Genomic DNA, 19,844 nt, shown 5'->3' with positions numbered 1-19,844 from the left:
TACTTCAAGCTTAACCCCAGGTTCAAAACAAAAACTGGAGCAGCACAGGAGAGGATAATTTTATAACCCATTATCGCAAAGAGAATGCCGATTTACACGTGTAAATGGACCTCTTATACAATTAGGTCTCAACTAGAAGGACAAGCAAGCGCATGCATGTGCTCAGGGGAAGAATTTGGATGAAATGTGGGTAGATTCACGATCTACACATGTACTTTACAATACATGCCCATGCAGTTACACCTGCTCTCAAGTAGACGTAATGTGCTCCGCACTTTCAATCTAGGTGCGATTTCTGCAGGATTTGTGCCTATTAACCTAAACACCCCATTGCAAAATTACCCTCTGAATGTCTAAAAACATACAATACTATTTACAATGATTCCATTTCTGAAGTCACACCTCAGAGGGGCTGCAGTATCTACGCCTACTCAGGTATGAGCATCGTTCATTCTCACCCCAACCTATTGACTGGTATAGCATGCATACCCTGGGCTCCTTGTCAAATGCAGGTACCATGAACAATTCTGAAATGTGTGGCCCAGCCATACTAATCTCACGGGGCAAAAAATTAGCAAAATTGATAAATGAGTTTTCAAACTGCTCAGGGGAGAGCTGGTTCTCATTGTTACGAGTAGGGGGAGGTCCCAGTCCCTGCGGTACCTAGTTATCAGTTGCCGAGATATGGATTTAGTGCTTCCACTGGATACCTCGGAGCTTAAGATCCCTGGAGCACATGCCAACATCCACAGCCTTCCTTTTCCAGAAGGATGAATTTGGCTACATGACTACGGATGATTCTCCTAAAAATATCAGCTGAGCTAGGGGTGGAGACAGTAAGAAGCACTCACCTGAGCCAGTGTGGAATCCCCACATGCTTTTCTTGCATCCTGCAAAAGTAGAGAAGAGAACACCCATGCAATCACCACAAAAAATTAGGGTTCACATAGTTCTTGCTTAGAAGTAGATAAAAATGGAGGCAAGGTAAAATGTTGATATGATTATTATTCTACACTTACGTGGACGGTTTGGTTCTGTAATATATGTTATATCTAGAGCTTGTTGGCACTTTATTTTGATATATCATCAATAAAAATGTTGACACAAAACAAATGGAGGCAAGGTGAGAAAACAAACATCAACTTAAGAGAAATCTATCCAAATGGCTTAGGATCAGAGGCCACCAATTTAGAATGTCAGAATCTCACTGAACACAGAGACGATGGGGTCAATTTGGCCGCTGGTAAATGTGTAAGTCCGCTACACATGTATTTTTAGCTACTATATGCATAGCGAAAGGTTCAAAGCATATCTAACTCTATGCTACTACCTGCACAGTAGAGGGGCTAACAGAGAATAAGTGGCAAAATTATCTGTATAGCAGCAACATTCAGCCACTACAAGTTAAAAGTTTCAATAAGGCTTTTTCATACGTGTATGCAAGTAAATGCACATGAAATGCTGCTTATAAATTACCCCCAACATAAAAGTTCACAGGATGACAATAATGAAAGTACTTTTACGCGACTCTGCTGTATTTACGCTCAGGGGTGGGTTTTGGGCAGAGTCACAGTTTACATGCAGTCTTTATACAATAACAAACCCAACTAAGAAGGGGTGAAGTGTACACCAAAATCAACAATGAAAACTTCACAAGTCATGTGTTCAGTATTCAAACAGTTCTCAGAATCTCTATCTTGATAGGAAGGAAGCGCCTCAGATTTATCACAGGTATAAATTCGTTCAGTATCCATCATAGGTTTAAAAAGACCTTCCATCATCATCCTACATTTATTGAAATATATTCAAATTTTTAAAAAATTTTCTTCCAAGTTTGTAAAAGCTCTTTAAGAACTATTGAGCAGATCAGGTCTCCCCGACGTTGGCCAGCGTTTCTCAGTATTCTACTGCTGCCTCAGGGGGAAACAAACCTGTCTGGCAGGTGCTCTGTGGTTCTCAAACGACTCTCTGAGCACAAATCAAAATCTAAAGGGGTAATTCTATAACTCTCGATGATACATGTTGAGCGCCAATTCCATAATGGCATCCTGGCGCCAAGATTGTGGTAGAGAACACTGGTGTAAATTAGCATCACTACGCCTACATGTAGACGCGCCCATGTTCACCAGGTCTACCATACAGTTTGCAAAACGTTGAGCATTCTATAAGATGCATGTGTAAATAGGAGACATGCACATGCTCCACCCACTTGTATATCCCCCCTTGCAGAATAGTGCTTAGTGCATTTGCACGTGTGTCGATTAAGGCACACAAAATTGCACATGTGCAGCTATAGAATTGCCTTTCAAGTTTTTACCTAAGGCAACGGAGGGTTAAGTGACTTATTCAAGGTCACAAAAAGCCACAGTGGGATTTGAACCAGGCAGACGTCACTGTGGTCTCAACAGACCAGTGTCCCTGGGTATTTTCTCTGCAAACATTATATATGGTTTTTCTTCAGCGGTGGCTTCCTTTTTGCCACCCTCCCCTACAGGTCATGTTTGTGGAATAATCTTAAAATTTTAAGCCAACATTTTCCCCAGTCTCATCCGGAGACCTCTGCAGTTCTTTTAAAGAAATATTAAGTTTCATGATTATGCTCTTCAGCAGTTTCTTTAACCTTCTGAGTTTAGAGGGATGGCCCGATTGTGGGGATCTCTTGGTGGTGCCAAACTGTTTTCGCTTTAAACTGATAAACCTGACAGTGGATATTCAAACTGAAAATTGTCTTACAGCCTTCCCCTGATCTGTTCCTATCCTGTACTCCTTCTTCTGACAGTTGCTTAGTCAATAATAATTAGACGGCTTTATGTGCAGAAATATTTTGAGCAGTAGCCACATTTTCACACACAATCTCTCTATATAAAAGGCAACACCAACGTTCTATGAAGCCTCCAGCCGGAAGTGTGAAGGGGGCGAGATATCCGGTTTCCCTATGAGTGTCTGCCCCGCCCTCTCTGTAACACAGTCAGTGAAGGAAAACAGCAGAGCACAAAATCAAATCGCTGGCTCTGTAACAGTGAAGGACTCAGAGGGGGGAGGGGAGAGAGGCCAGAGGGCAGGGACACACACACTCCCACATGCACACGGAAGAAACATTGCTAGCCCCCGTTTCATTTGCATCAGAAACGGGGCTTTTTTACTAGTATTAAAATATAAGGAGGTTTTTGCCCATGATGATTTAGGAGACCTCCCTAATATTGGTTTACCAATGACGTACATAAGTACATAAGTAGTGCCATACTGGGAAAGACCAAAGGTCCATCTAGCCCAGCATCCTGTCACCGACAGTGGCCAATCCAGGTCAAGGGCACCTGGCACGCTCCCCAAACGTAAAAACATTCCAGACAAGTTATACCTAAAAATGAGGAATTTTTCCAGTCCATTTAATAGCGGTCTATGGACTTGTCCTTTAGGAATCTATCTAACCCCTTTTTAAACTCCGTCAAGCTAACCGCCCGTACGGAGTGTTCTCTTAAAATATGAGGCTTTTTTCCTCCGTTAAACAATTATTTAGTAACATCAGGAAAGTGCAAGGATATTTTGTGAAGTTTATAAAAGTTTATCATTATATAAATATCCTTTTAAGCTCTTTTTTTGAGATTTAAGTTGCTTAGTCAGCTCAGCTACACTGATGGGCTCTAAACCATTACATGGCTTGTAAAGGTAATTTCTGAAAGTGAAGACAATTTGTGTTTGCTGTGACAAAGAATGCAAAAGACAAGAAACCAAAGAGTCTTGATTGCCTATTAACTACTTTTTGGAATGTCTCTAAAATGTAAACATTTCTCTTACACAGGGTTGCTGTCAAAGCCAAGGTTTTAATTATATTCCAAAAAGATGGGTAGAAGATAAACTGATCCAACCAACAATAAACATTCGGTGCAATCCTTAATACATATTCAAGTCTGTGAAGTAAATCTATAGATTTAAACAGTGAAAAGTGGGTGGAAAAAGCCGGAAAGAGCTCCAGGCTTCGGAGCTAATAACTCTTCATCGGCAAACAACCACACCACAATTTACGTAAGTGCAAAAGTACCACCCTTTCATTTCTTAACAAATTGAAATGCACTTTTCTAGCCTTCTCCAGCAGAATAAAGTAGTCCCCAGACCGACGTTGGCCAGCGCTTCGCACTGCTGTCTCAAGGTCGGGACTTTTACCTTGTGCTTTTTCCACCCTCTTTTCACTTTGTTTAAATCTATAGATTTACTTCACAGACTTGTTTATTGAGGATTGTACTGAATATTTGTAATTGGTTAAAACAGCCAATGCTTTGTGTCACCGTAAGCCCAAATATAAACAGCTACTTTCATGTATTCTGAACTGTATTTTGAATGTGAAACATGTACAAATGTGTGCAGATTTTTCCTACGCAGTGTACATGTGACAGTTTAATATGACTATGGACAACACATATCCCTTTTTCATTTTTCAGTAGAAAAAGAAAGAAAGAAAAACCTGTATTTAGACCTCCCAATTCCTAGAAAGAGATATACAGTCTGCATAATTCCCCTTTCCCACTCTGAGACAGTTAAGATTCGGGGAGATGGAACTGTATCTTCCTCATCAATCAGAATTTATATTTATTTATATTAATTTTTTAATCACAGCAGCATTAATGCAGAACATTCAAAACTCTCCGGTTCTTATTTCTAACCCATTCCCATTTGAAATATTTACATCTTAACCCTAACCCTATAATATAATCCTACTGCTAAGCTATTCAATTAACTTTATTAAAATGAGCATTTCTCCAAGTTTCTGCTAGTTGTGAGGCTGACACAATTACCTTGCATTGCATTAGAGCTGTACACTAAAGCTCAGCGCGAGGTTGCCTAACGCAAGCATAAGGTAAACATTTTGCTCCCCAAATTCCGTAAGCACCTATTGTCTTTTTTGGCAGACTGAGCCCATGTGGTGTATCGCATGAGATCAGGTGCCCTCCCAACTTTAAAAGTATGATTTGGTTGTTTTGTGAGGTCCACTTGGATCCTGAGGATGTTTTTGGTGACCTCTGGCTGACATTGTGGAGGTTTTCTCCTTTTTCTTCTCTCGAGGTCACCAGGGACACCTTTGGGGTCGGGGGTACATAAGTACATAAGTAATGCCATACTGGGAAAAGACCACAGGCCCATCAATCCCAGCATCCTGTCCCCGACAGCGGCCAATCCAGGTCAAGGGCACCTGGCAGCTTCCGAAACGTACAAACATTCTATACATGTTATTCCCGAAATTGTGGATTTTTCCAAGTCCATTTAGTAGCAGTCTATGGACTTGTCCTTTAGGAAACCATCCAAACCCTTTTTAAACTCTGCCCAGCTAACCGCCTTCACCACATTCTCCAGCAACGAATTCCAGAGTTTAATTACACGTTGGGTGAAGAAAAGGTTTCTCCTATTTGTTTTAAATTTACTACACTGTAGTTTCATCGCATGCCCCCTAGTCCTAGTATTTTTGGAAAGCGTGAACAGACGCTTCACATCCACCTGTTCCACTCCACTCATTATTTTATATACCTCTATCATGTCTCCCCTCAGCCGTCTCTTCTCCAAGCTGAAAAGCCCTAGCCTCCTTAGTCTTTCTTCATAAGCAAGTCGTCCCATCCCCGCTATCATTTTCGTTGCCCTTCGCTGCACCTTTTCCAATTCCACTATATCTTACTCGAGATGCGGCGACCAGAATTGGACACAATACTCAAGGTGCGGTTGCACCATGGAGCGATACAACAGCATTATAGCATCCTCACACCTGTTTTCTATACCTTTCCTAATAATACCCAACATTCTATTTGCTTTCCGAGCCGCAGCAACACACTGAGCAGAAGGTTTCAGTGTATTATCGACGACGACACCCAGATCCCTTTCTTGGTCCGTAACTCCTAACGTGGAACCTTGCATGACGTAGCTAGAATTCGGGTTCTTTTTTCCCACATGCATCACCTTGCACTCTCTCAAATTAAACGTCATCTGCCATTTAGCCTCCCAGTCTCGTAAGGTCCTTCTGTAATTTTTCACAATCCTGTCTCGAGTTAACGACTTTGAATAACTTTGTGTCATCAGCAAATTTAATTACCTGGCTAGTTACTCCCATCGCTAAATCATTTATAAATATATTAAAGAGCAGCGGTCCTAGCATTGACCCCTGAGAAACCCCACTAACTACCCTGGTGCTGGGAGGGTAATCAGAGAGACTGGACTACCAGTGAGTTGCGTTTTTATGTTTCAACTTTTTTATGGATGAGTCAATCTAATATACATAACCAAATAACTTCAAATTCAACAGTGTAGTACATTTGTCATACATTAGTACAAAATGGGTAAGGTGTGCCATCAACATATTTTTCATTTTTTCTCCCTCTCCCCTTCCCCCCCCCCCCATCTTCCCCCCTTCCCCCGTATCCCCTCCCCCCTATATTCTGGTCATGAGTTGGACGGATTGGCCCTGTTTTGCAAGGGCCAGCGCGTTTCTCATATTTTTTATCAATTCTCTTGACCTTTGTCTTGGACGTGGCCCGCCTCTATACTGGTGGGCAATTACTACCTCGGGAAGGAGCCCTTGCTCTTGTAGCTCCCTCATCGCGGTTCAGTCATTGCTGTTAGTAATTGTCTGTATACCCACCAGGTCTGTAACTTTAAGCCCCAACCCACCCCTTTCCCTTTGTATTCCAACCTTCTTATTAGACCAATATCAAGTTGTCTATGTGTGAGTTGCGTTTTTATGCTGGCCCTGAGCTTAACATAAAGATGCAGCATTAAGAGGTAAAGAAAACGCAGAACCAAATTTTTGCACAGTTTTTTTTTTTTAATATCCAGAATAACTTTGTATGTATCTTGGTTGCTCACTGTGCTACCGTTTAGCATAAGTGGTTATACTCAAAACTTTCTTGCTCTAAAGGACTTTCTTCATCAGGGAGGAAGACTAGCACATGAAAAAATACTGACTAAACCAGGGGCGTAGCCAGACTTGCATGGGAGGGGGGTCCACAGCTCGAGGGGAGGGGGCACATTTTAGCCCCCCCCCCTGCCGCCGCCATTGTCGCCCCCCCCCCCCCCGTCTCTGCCGACTCCCCTCCCCCGCCGCCGCCTACCTTCCGTTTTTTGCTGGCGGGGGATCCCACTCCCCGCCAGCCGACGTCCTCTCCCGTAGAACGCAGCGGCACTGTCTGGCAGAGAAAGTCTTCTTCCTTGCATGCTGACGTCCTGCACGTTGTACGTGCAGAACTGTTCTCTGAGGACGTCAGCATGCAAGGAAGAAGACTTTTCTCTGCCAGTGCTGCTGCGTTCTACAGGAGAGGACGTCGGCTGGTGGGGAGTGGGGTCCCCCGCCAGCAAAACGGAAGGTAGGCGGCGGCGGGTTCGCCGGGAGGGGGGTCCCCACTGAAATCTACGGGGACCCAGGCCCCCTCAGGCCCCACGTAGCTATGCCACTGGACTAAACCACTGCGCTTATGCATAATGAAGTTTACAGCATCGGCCCTTATGTTACCTTGGGGCTCATTTTCAAAGTACTTAGACTTACAAAGTTCCATAGGCAACACTGGAGCTCATTTTCAGAAGAGAAAAATGTCCAAAAAGTGGCATAAAGCAGCATTTGGATGTTTTTCTCACAAAAGAAGTCCAAATTGGTATTTTCAAAACCAATTTTTAGACATTTTTTTATGAAGTCTGTCAGAAGTGTGTTCAAATCACAAGAGGGGCGTGTTAAGGGCAGGATCTGAGCGTTCCTAACACTTGGACGTTTTTCAGCCATAATAGAACAAGACAAAATCATCCAGGACAAAAACTAAGACGTTTTGAGCTAGGCCTATTTTTATAACAAATGAGGCACAAAACGTTGCCCTGAATGACCAGATGACCACTAGAGGGAATCAGGGATGACTTCCCCTTACTCCCTCAGTGGTCACTAACCCCCTTCCACCTTCACCCCACCAAAAAACGTGATTAAAAACATTACTTAACAGGCTCAGAGGTTATACTCCGGTCCATTACAGCAGAATGTAGATCCCTGGAGTAGTCTCGTGGCGGGTGCAGTGCACTGCAGACAGGTGGACCCAAGCCCATACCTCCACCAACCCGTTACATTTGTGGAGGAAACTGTAAACCCTCCAAAACTCACCAGAAACCCACTGTACCCACATATAGGTGCCCCCTTCACCTGTAAGGACTATGGCAGTGGTGTACAGTTGGGGGGGGGGGGTTGTGGGGGCTCAGCAGACAAGGTAAGGGAGCAATGGTGAGATGGGTACCTGGGAGCATTTTATGAAGTCCACTGCAGTGCCCTCTAGGGTGCACTATTGCTTCCCTAGGATGTCAAGGGGACCAGTCTACTAAAAATGCTGGCTCCTCCTGCATCCTAATGGTTTGATTTTGTGCATTTTGAACTTGTTTTTTTCTTCCGAAAATGGACCAAAAAACAAAATGTCCAAATCACAAAACCTTTTTCTTTTTTGCAAAACGTCCAAAGATGGACTTAGAGGCATATTTTCAAAGCACTTTGGGAGGCTAAGTTCCATAGGTTTCTATGGAACTTTGGGAGGCTAAGTGCTTTGAAAATGAGCCTCTTAGACATCATATTGAAAATGCCCTTTTCTTCTTTGAAAATAACCCTCTCCTATTCAGGCTTTGGATGTTTTTTTTTGCAAAAAGTCCAAAGACGGACTTAAGACATCATATTGAAAATGCCCTTTTCTTCTTTGAAAAGAACCCTCTCCTATTCAGGCTTTGGATGTTTTTTTTGCAAAAAGTCCAAAGACGGACTTAAGACATCATATTGAAAATGCCCCTCTATATAACTTTGTAAGTCTAAGTGTTTGAAAATATACCTCCTTGTAAGATACCAATCATCTCTAAAAAGACCAGAAAACCTTTTTAAGCCAATCTTCAAAGGCGGTGGATGGTCTATCACTCGGTGGCTCTCATACTGAGAACAATACTAGTATATGAGGAACTTAGGACACCACTGAATGGGTTTGGAAAATAGCGTGACAGGAAAGTATGATTTAGTTTCTTGTTTTCAGTTAGATTTCCAGTAAAGCACAAGACAGACTTTCATCCCCGCTTAGAACCAGTCTTAAGGCTGGACAAAAGTCTGCAGGCTACTAAAACTTAATATTGAATATTGTTTTAATTCCAAGTTTCTACCCGAGTGTGAAGACCCAAAGGGATCCGAGTGGATGGCGTTACTTAATCTGAACAAAATCAGTAGCTTGGACGGTTTCACCTAGAGAGGAGTTTCAGTCTCAGATTAGACATATGTGTTTCAATCTTTTCTCTGCTCTAGACAAATTCCTTTTGAACACAGATAAACTATTTAAGACCTTTGACCCCCCCCCCCCCTACACCAGTGGCGTAGCTACGTGGGGCCTGAGGGGGCCGGGGCCCCCGCAGATTCACCCCAGGACCCCCCTCCCGGCGAACCCGCCCCCGCCGCCGCCTACCTTTACTTTTGCTGGCGGGGGATCCCACTCCCCGCCAGCCGACGTCTTCTCAGTCCTTCCTGCTCTTCAATTTGTTTGCTGACGTCCTGCACGTGCAGGACGTCAGCAAACAAATTGAAGAGCAGGAAGCGACTAAGAAGAAGACGTCGGCTGGCGGGGAGTGGGATCCCCCCGCCAGCAAAAGTAAAGGTAGGCTGCAGCGGCGGCGGGTTCGCGGCGGGAGGGGAGGGCGGCAATGTCGGCGGTGGGGGGGCGGCACCGGGGGGAGGGCTAAAATGTGCCCCCTCCCCCCGGGCTCTGGACCCCTCTCCCACGGAAGGCTGGCTACACCCCTGCCCTACACACACACAAACACACACAACAAAAGGCTACAAAGCACAGGCACAATTTCCAAAATTAAGTCATCGTTATCTTCTGTGATTCGGCGAGTCAAGATCTGATTTTGTCCTGTTTCCCTTTCCTTTCTTTTCCCTACCTGCTGCTTCTCTGCTTCATTTTGCACCTATTCTCCCTTCCCTTTAACTGTCATTGTAATTCTTTTCTTTAGTTCATTGTAAGTCGCTTTGGGGCTGCGTTCCATGGCAAAAAGCGGGGTATAAATGATCTAAATAAATAAAGCAAAGGTTCTTACTTCAAAGAAAATGGGAAGAGGACACAATGCAAGAGTTAATATACAATAGCATTTGGTATTTGTTTATTGAAAACACTTATATTCTACTTTTGCAAAAGTGTCCACAGTGGTATACATTACTATTAAAAATCTCTATATATAAAAGGCACCACCAACGTTCTAAATGAAGCCTCCAGCCGGAAGTGTGAAGGGGGAGAGATATCCGGTTTCCCCATGAGTGTCTGCCCCGCCCTCGCTCTCTCTCTAACACAAACAGTGAAGGAAAACAGCAAAGCAGGAAATCAAATCACTCTCTCTGTAACAATGAAGGACTCAGAGGGGGGAGAGGAGAGAGGGCAGAGAGGGCAGGGACACACACACTCCCACATGCACACAGAAGAAAACCTTGCTAGCCCCCGTTTCATTTGCATCAGAAACGGGGCTTTTTTACTAGTATTAAAATATAACTAAGTCTAAATGAAAAACCCCCAACCCTCTATACTCATGCCTTCCCTGTCTCCTTTTTGCGTTCATTGCAGAGTGAAAAAAACAAACCACTAGCATAAATCACCAAAAGGCAAGATTCCTCCATTGCACCTGCAACGTATTTGGGTAAAAAAAAGCCAGGATTTTCATTTCCTCTGGAATATTCTGTTATCCTGCTCCAGTGCATATTTTCTAGCAAAAAAGGTGCCGGTACTCAAATGCCAGACCACCCTTCAGGGGGTGGGGTGATCACTGAGGGACCCACCCCACAATAGCCAGGCCCCCTGCAACCAGTCACAGAATCTATGACAAGGTAGAATTGGTGTGTAGCGCCTGAGCTCTTTCATTAAAACTTGGGGGCCATGGGTCAATTTTTGCAGACAATGGAAAAGGTGCCGGTAGTCAATACCCCTAAGTACCCCCTCAAAATAAAGCCCTGTCCTGCTCTAATCTTAGCTCCTCCAGAAACTGGTGCAATATCAATAAGGTTTTCATTTATACAGCCCATCTTGACCCACAAGATTTTGTTCCAGTCCTATTTAACATCAGCCTTACTTAAGGAGATTTAGCCCATTTCCTCTTAAAAGTTACAGTCAGATGCAGTAGATACTTTTGTCCCCAGAAGCCTTATAATCTAAGTTTGTACCTGAGGCAACAGAAGTTTAAGTGACTGGCATCCCTGCTCTAACCATCAGGCTATTCTTTCACTCCAAGGTCAAGAAGGTTCCTCAGTTTCTCCTATGGAGGGTTAGGTGACTTGCCCAGAGTCATAAGGAGCTGCAGTGGGACTTGAATCCAGTTCCCCAGGATCAAAGCCCACTGCACTAACCACTAGGCTACTCCTCCACTAGCAACATTCCATGTAGAAATCTCAAATAGGGAAATGGGACTTGATATACCGCCTTTCTGTGGTTTTTGCAACTACATTCAAAGCGGTTTACATAGTATATACAAGTACTTATTTGTACCTGGGGCAATGAAGGGGTTAAGTGACTTGCCCAGAGTCATAAGGAGCTGCAGTGGGAACTGAACCCAGTTCTCCAGGATCAAAGTCCGCTGCACTAACCACTAGGCTACTCCTCCACTAGCAACATTCCATGTAGAAATCTCAAATAGGGAAATGGGACTTGATATACCGCCTTTCTGTGGTTTTTGCAACTACATTCAAAGCGGTTTACATAGTATATACAAGTACTTATTTGTACCTGGGGCAATGAAGGGGTTAAGTGACTTGCCCAGAGTCACAAGGAGCTGCCTGTGCCTGAAGTGGGAATCGAACTCAGTTCCCCAGGACCAAAGCCCACCACCCTAACCACTAGGCCACTCTTCCACTTGGCTTCTAGAAAAAAAAAAAATGTACCCGAGATGAGGCTTTGGATATGGATAACCCGAGGGCAATGTCAGTCATCCTGGGTCCATCTGGAGAGCAGCTCTGTGACCCACATGCAAGTTTTGACAAAGATTGAAGTGCTGTGAGCAGACATTGTTGACGACACCATTTAAAAAGTATCTATGACTTGAGATTAATACAAAATTTGGATGAGTTTGGTTTGAACAGAAAAAGAGCTGAAACCTGGCTCTGCCTCCACTATTACAGCACTCCATAAGCATGCGCCAAATTTCCAAGCTGAAATGAGAGATCTGGAGGACAGATCACTGCAAATTCACGCCAACATTTTAACTAGGCTGTCCAGACATATGTTGAAAAACAAGAGGATTTGAACCTATGTTAAAAGAAGCTTTCTCTGAGTATACAGAGGAGTCCAGTTCAGAGACACCAACTTGGACAGTTCTCTTACTCACTCGGATCTGGTTTCGTAGTTGCTCTGCCTCCTGGCGCAGCTGCTCTAGTTCACTCATTGTAAGTGTTTGGACCTGGTGCCTAATATCTACGTCCTCTCAGCCAAAAGAAACCTGCAAGATTTAAAAAAAAATGAAACTTAAAAGAAGGGAACAACAGGCACATTCAACTCAGCACTGCATGTTTTGCAATTCATTTTCTCTCTCTACAGCTGATGCAAACATTATCAGCTAGAATGCAAACTTAACTCAAACTGAAACCAATACAAAGCCAAAACACTGGAGCACTGGGCCACAGCAAAATGAAGAACTTGCATAGCGGTTTATTTAAATTTTATGGTTTTCAAAACCAGAAGCTCTTATCAAACCGACTTTTATACAGATGCTCCGGTGCAATTGCTCTCAACTCAAGTCCTTGAGCCAACCAGTCACGTTTTCAAACTTTCTTTGAGACACTTGGATTCGCTGTTTTTGGGTTCAAAAGTTAGAGTATTTCCTGACTTATCCAGGGAAACTCAGAGGAGACGCAAGATGTTCTTGTTGTTACGCCCTAGGGTAATAGCAATTGGGGCAGACTTTCTTCTCAGATTCCCATGTATATGTAGAATAAAATTTCAACTTAAACAATATCAATTTTTTGAACCAAAACAGCTGGAGGACTTTATAATAAGCAGAGAAGAGGTCAGAGTACAGGTTTAGTCTCATATGTAACACTGTATGGCAGATTAGAGTAAGCCACTCAGGAATTAAGCTGCTTTTTTTTTTCCCCCCTTTTGTGAAATTGCTTAAGATTTAAGTATAGATATTTCCTTTTCCTTGGATCAATTACTTAAATTTGTGGGCGATAGTTGAGTACCCTTGAGGTCGATTATATCTCTATATTGAATGATGATTTTTCTTTTGGTGTATTTTCACTCATAAGTATATATTATGAATGTTTAAAATTAATAAATAAAGAATTTAAAAAACAAATGCATTATTAGTTTAGAAGTGGGAAAAGCCTGTTTCTGGCGGTGATGAAACGGGCCCTAGCCGGCACCGGACTCCCTTCCCCTCCCCTTACGCTTGTCTCCCTGGTGGTCTAGAGGTACCTGTTCAGTCGGGGCAGGAAAGAAAGAGCCCCCTCTTTCCTGCCCGTAGCGGTGCTGCTTGGTTCCTTGCTGCATCGTGTTGGATTCCGGCTGTCGGCGTTTAAAAATGGCCGCCGTGAGTTGAAGTCTCGCGAGGCAGCTTCAACTCTCGGCGGCCATTTTGATTCGCCGAGAGCCGGACTCAGACACGATGCAGCCGGGCAGCTAGCAGCAGCGCTCCGGGCAGGATAGCGGGGTTTCCTTCGTTCCTGCCCGAGCGAACAGGTACCGCTAGACCACCAGGGATAGTGGCGTAAGGGGATGGGAGGTGACAGGGGGGAGGGAAGGTGTTGAGGGGAAGAATGTGTTACCGGGGGCGGGCTGTTACCTTCAAAGGAGCGGGGCGATGTGTTGAAAGGGGCCGGGGTGCTGGTCACGTCGGCGTTTGCAGCTGGGATTTGTTGGAAGGGGAGGAGTAGGGAAACGCGCTCTCCGTTCGTTGATTTGCCTTTTTTTTGTGTTCCGCCCTCAACGTCATCTCGTGTGACGCGAGGACGGGGCCTGCTGACATGGTGAGTGTTGTGGCTTCACCACCATGAAGTTACGAACCTGTGTGTGAGTGCCTGCAGTGACGTCAATGTCCTCAGAACGTTAAGGGTGCGTTTTATTATAGTAGATTATAGTTTATTTAGATTTTCAATACTGCCTCATTGACCCGGGTTTGCTTTTCCAGTTCAGCCAGGGACAATATTGACAGGTGGTGGGTAATTCTTTTTATTTTATATTTCTGAAATTTTAACAATCAAGATAAAAATAATATATAACGAATACAAATTAGAAGAAACAACTAAAAAGATTTGGAAAGACTTTCCCATTGCAAGGTAAATAGAAACCCCTTATTTAGCCCTCAATAGAAGGGGGAGGGGCAAAGAATCGGAAAAAAATTTATACAAGAGTAGCAGCACAAACAGAAATGTCTACAGCCGAATGTGCTAATTGGTGGAAGATTGAGGATTAACAATGACTCTAAGATCTGCCTCCTTGGCCACTATAAATTCAATGAGTTGCTTAAGGTCAAACATAAAATTCTTACCATAAAAAGAAACACAACATCTTACAGGAAACTTCAAAATAAAGGTAGCACCCATAGCCAGGTTGTTCCTCCTATATCTCTGAGACACTTGAGATGTATCAGGAAAATAAAATGTATTGTAGGACCGTAGAACTGTTCCTTTAAATGTCTAAAGTAAGAACGCTACAAAAACAGCAAGGGAGTAGCACGATCAACAAGACTCTTCCAAGAAGCCAAGGAGACGGGCTGAAGAGATATGCTGTTTATTCTAAAACAAAGTTGGACTCGACACGGCACCGTGTTTCGGCAACAGGGCCTGCCTCGGGAGTCTGTGAATATATTAAAAGATGTCAAATGAAAGTGACCTATATATATTTTGTAGCTCGAGAAAAAAAAAACCAAGAAAAAAAAATCACATGATAGTACAAAGTCTTTAAAATGACTAGTGGTGGGGAAAATGGGTGAAAACAAACCGCGTTAATGCAGTGGACAAACTCTGGGTCGGTGAACGCAAAATAAAGTCTCTCTCGTATTCTAATGCAAAAGTTATAAGGAGAATCGTTCTATCTATAACCTCCAGGGAATTTTCCAAAAAAGATAACAAATTCATCTCACCTGGAGTATTAACCTCTCTAGCCACCTGAAATTAAACATGACCAAAACCGAGCTTCTCATTTCCCCCCCCCCCCCCCCCCAAACCCACCTCCTCGCTCCCCCCGTTTTCTATTTCTGTTGATGGCTCTCTCATTCTCCCTGTCTCCTCAGCTCGAAACCTTGGGGTTATCTTTGACTCTTCTCTCTCCTTCTCTGCTCATATCCAGCAGATTGCCAAGATCTGTCGTTTCTTTCTTTACAACATCCGTAAAATCCGCCCCTTTCTTTCCGAGCACTCTACCAAAACCGTCATCCACACCCTTGTCACCTCTCGTTTAGACTACTGCTATCTGCTTCTTGCTGGCCTCCCACTTAATCACCTCTCCCCTCTCCAGTCGGTTCAAAACTCTGCTGCCCGTCTCGTCTTCCGCCAGGGTCGCTTTACTCATACTACCCCTCTCCTCAAGACCCTTCACAGGCTCCCTATCCATTTTCGCATCCTGTTCAAACTTCTTCTACTAACCTATAAATGTACTCACTCTGCTGCTCCCCAGTATCTCTCCACACTCGTCCTTCCCTACACCCCTTCCCGTGCACTCCGCTCCATGGATAAATCCTTCTTATCTGTTCCCTTCTCCACTACTGCCAACTCCAGATTTCGCGCCTTCTGTCTCGCTGCACCCTACGCCTGGAATAAACTTCCTGAGCCCCTACGTCTTGCCCCATCCTTGGCCACCTTTAAATCTAGACTGAAAGCCCACCTCTTTAACATTGCTTTTGACTCGTAACCACTTGTAACCACTCGCCTCCACCTACCCTCCTCTCTTCCTTCCCGTTCACATTAATTGATTTGATTACTTTATTTATTTTTTGTCTATTAGATTGTAAGCTCTTTGAGCAGGGACTGTCTTTATGTTTGTGCAGCGCTGCGTACGCCTTGTAGCGCTATAGAAATGCTAAATAGTAGTAGTAGTAGTAGTCTAGCAATCAGAGTGGAACTTTCTTGGCTCCTTCTCATGTTGAGATATTGAGCCCTCACTATTGGGAGCATATATTCCGATGTAACCAACAAAACTTCACAGAACTATTTCCGTGCCATCTCAACAGCTGACATAAGAGGAGACCTTGGAAAGTTCAAAAGTCTCAAGTTGTTTTTCCTTCAGCTCAATTAGCTGTTCTTCATGTTTCCCCAGCCTCTCTCCACGAGCCTGTAACATCTCTCCATACTCCTCCACTTTGGATGAGATAGTCCCACAATAATTACTTAAAACACCAGAAGCCTTTTTTTATGTTGAGTCCAAAATCATAATTGTCTGCTGCAGGGTGTCCATTATCGCCTACTGCTAGCTTAGGAATTTCCCCAAACTTAAAGCTGTTACCTCCAGGAGCTCCTCCTCCTTCAGAATGGGGAATAGGTCTTCTCAAATCAGCAGAGCTCTCCCAAGAGTGCTTGCAACCTGCTGCCCCCCCCCCCTTCTTGGCTGATTACCATGAACTCCCCTTGGGATAGCAGTTCCTTAGCCATCCCTGCATCTGTATCGCTTCCGGGTTGTGGGGGAGCCAGCCTCTGTTAAGCCTGGTTGGCCAAATCATTCGGCTTCCCTCTCAAAGCAGGTATCGGTGTTGCAACACGTATGGAAACTGTCCAAGAAATAGTAGTCTGGACCAAAGGCCTCGGGGCTACCGGGGCTGGAGGGTAAGTCCATGATGCACCTTTATGCTTCCCCATAGGGAATGCTAACTGCTGCACGTCTCATATTCCGCCAGAACCGATATACTCATATCACCCCTCTCCTCAGGTCACTTCACTGGCTTCCGATCAGATACCGCATTCAATTCAAGCTTCTCCTTCTTACCTACAAATGCACTCAGTCTGCAGCCCCTCACTATCTTTCTACCCTCATCTCCCCTTACGTTCCCGCCCGTAACCTCCGTTCACAGGATAAATCCCTCCTCTCAGTACCCATCTCCACCACCGCCAACTCCAGGCTCCGCTCATTCTGCCTCGCCCTATTCTTGGAACAACCTTTCTGAGCCCTCACGCCAAGCCCCCTCCCTGCCCGTCTTCAAGTCTTTGCTTAAAGCCCACCTCTTCAATGCTGCGTTCGGCACCTAACCCTTACCATTCAGTGAATCCAGACTGCCCCAATTTGACTGCCCCTATCGGACCGACCGTTCACTTGTCTATTAGATTGTAAGCTCTTTGAGCAGGGACTGTCTCTCTTTGTTAAATTGTACAGCGCTGCGTAACCCTAGTAGCGCTCTAGAAATGTTAAGTAGTAGTAGTAGTAGTAGTTATGCCTTCACCATACTCAGGAGCTCCGTTCATACATCTGCTCTTGACAACATTGTCTTAATATATGGAGAGAGATTTCATAGCTGCCGTAGGTGATAGACAATTTTTAAAGGCGGTTTGAATTTGCGGGATCAGAGTGAGTGATGAGTCTAACAGTATCCCAAGATTCCTGACCTGTGATTTTAGGGGGAGTTCATACTTCTGAAAAGGTATTTTGAAGTCAGGTATTTGGCCACTTCCATTAGGTACACAAAGAATCTCCGTTTTGCTTGGGTTCAGGCAGAGTTTGTTGTTGTTTGCCCATTCCTGAGTTGTGGTTAGGCAGGTAGGCAAACAGTTTACTCAGAGATGTGGGAAGATCTGGTTCAATGGGTATGAGTAGTTGCACGTAATCAGCACAGATGTAGAATTTTAAGTGACTTCTTCTAGCATTACCCTCTAGTTTCTTATGTGATCAGGCGGGGAGCAAGGGAAGGGGGAAGCGGCTTGGGTATCCTAGACCACCCCCCGGAGGACAGAGCCAAAAGGGCCCGAATCAAAAGTGCAGGGCCAGTGCGGGAAAGCAGCCTGTCTATTTCACCATCCCAGCAGCCCTTGAGAGAGAGGCCTGGTAGGATGAGGAAGTGTTACCCCCCACTACGAGTCCCAGAATCCTAGGGGAAAGGAGGAGGATCTGGGAGGGCTGGATGAACAGAATAGGAAACAGCTGGGAGAGGGGGATAATGATGATGGGAGGCAGCTAGTAAAGAGGGCTGTAGAGGAGTCCATGGACTGGCAGTCTGGAGAGAGACGAGGAATATTGGAGACAGAAGACACTTCAGAAGGAGAGGCCATGGACATTTCTGCCTTAGCTCAAGCTAAAGGAGGGCAAGTAAGAGGGCTCCTGGCCACATGGTTTGATGGCTTAACGAAAGAAGGGGAAGAAGTGACCGCAGAAGCACTCCAACTGGGGGTGAGTGTTTTCAACTGGGGTCAGGAGGGAGAGGGGGGCTGTCAGGTGCTAGAGACTGACAGTGGTTGGGTGTGACCTCTTTCATCTCCCAGGGGTAATGAGAAGGGAGTGAAGGGAGAGTTGAAGCAAAACCTGCTAACTGTGTGTATCAAAGACTGTGTTGGAGAAAGTAAATAAAGGACAAAAGAAAGACTGTTGGTCTGGAGTTGGTAAATCCTGGGCAAGAGGATCCTGAGGAGGGACAGGCACGGGAGGGCTGTGTCTGTGCTTTTCTCCTGGCAAGAGGCCTGCTCAGCTGGAAGTTTGAGGATTACAAACCTGTGAAGACCCTGTGGGTCACACAAAGCAGGATACATGTATATTGGGTTTTCTGAAAGACCCAGTGGCTCACAGCTAAGGATCATGGAACAGGGAAGGCAAGACAAATCCAGGGCACCATGGTTCTGACTGAGGTGGAACCTCAGAGAAAGAAGATACTGCAAGCCAAAAAGAAAAAATGAGCTTCCATTTTGACCAGAACCAGACCAATGCAGAACCAGTGGGTCGTGTCCTTCAACCAACGGATGAAGACAGAGAAAAAAAGTAGTTCTCTGCGACTCGCCCCTTAAGGGTATTGCGCAGCCACAGAACGTTCAGCATCTTTGTCCGTGAGTGGATGGTGGGCGCACTGCGTAGCTCCTCCTTGGAACGTAACCAGTTGGTAACTGTGTGTCAGTGGAGCACAGGGGGGTTCCTAATAGACAGTTAATGCTCCTTTAAAAGCTTGTCTGGAGCCAGGGTGGCACTTGGTGCTGCAGAAGAGGCTAAAAGCTTTCATGTTGCTTTCTGTGTGTGACAAAACTGCTTGCACTGTAATTTGAGGTACTGTTTTATCTCACAAGCTAAGTTCTGCTTTTCCTCTATTTTTCTCTAAAAAACTGTATCTTCTTCCCACACTATAGTGGGAAGCTCTCCTCTTTGGAGTCTTTTGTTGATTGCCTCATAGTTAATTGTTCCAAAAACTAAAGACACCAGCCTCAATTGGAATACTATTATAGCAGCTTTCTGGTATTTTCTAGCAGGCTCAAAAAAAAAATGAAGTTAGCCTTGTAGCAGACCACTGTTTGGCTAGCCAGCTATGTATATATAGCTTCTGAATACAAGACTGTGTATTCCAAGTCATTTATTATTATTCTGGAATCCAGTTCTTTTTTTCATAGCTGCAGAATTCAGTTATAGTTCAGGCCTTTACAGCAGAGAGAGATTTTTCACCCAGAAAACTCAGCCAAATCTCAGGGTTGGTCACCATTGTTTTGAAAACCATAGCTCTTTCCCGTATTTCTCAGCTGGGAAAGTCAGCCATGTTCTTACAGCTGGTCGAGTTAACCATATTTTCAATTAAAAAAAAAAATAATAATAAAGGAAAGAAATCAGCTGCTGTGTTTCCAGGCTTAAGAAACAAGATCTGTTCATAACCGAACAGTTCGACTTGGAGTTCCCTGTCATTTCAGTTATGTTTTTAACTCTGATCACCTCAGCTCTGTTTCT

The 19,844-nt window shown here is 44.4% G+C and overlaps 1 protein-coding gene across 1 annotated transcript in view; it reads right to left on the bottom strand.

Moving 5' to 3' along the window:
• Positions 1-19,844, bottom strand: part of GNB2 (G protein subunit beta 2) — an 85,619-nt gene that overhangs the window by 26,646 nt on the left and 39,129 nt on the right. The window contains exons 2-3 of the mRNA XM_030188154.1: positions 12,337-12,447; positions 852-890 (exon numbers count right to left, since the gene is read on the bottom strand). Coding sequence (XP_030044014.1) covers positions 852-890; positions 12,337-12,393 — 96 coding nt within the window. The 5' untranslated portion in view covers positions 12,394-12,447. The remainder of the gene's footprint in view (positions 1-851; positions 891-12,336; positions 12,448-19,844) is intronic.

Source organism: Microcaecilia unicolor, chromosome 14, assembly GCF_901765095.1.
Source record: "Microcaecilia unicolor chromosome 14, aMicUni1.1, whole genome shotgun sequence".
Taxonomy (NCBI): Eukaryota; Metazoa; Chordata; class Amphibia; order Gymnophiona; family Siphonopidae; genus Microcaecilia; species Microcaecilia unicolor.
This window is presented reverse-complemented; position numbering and strand designations above follow the sequence as displayed.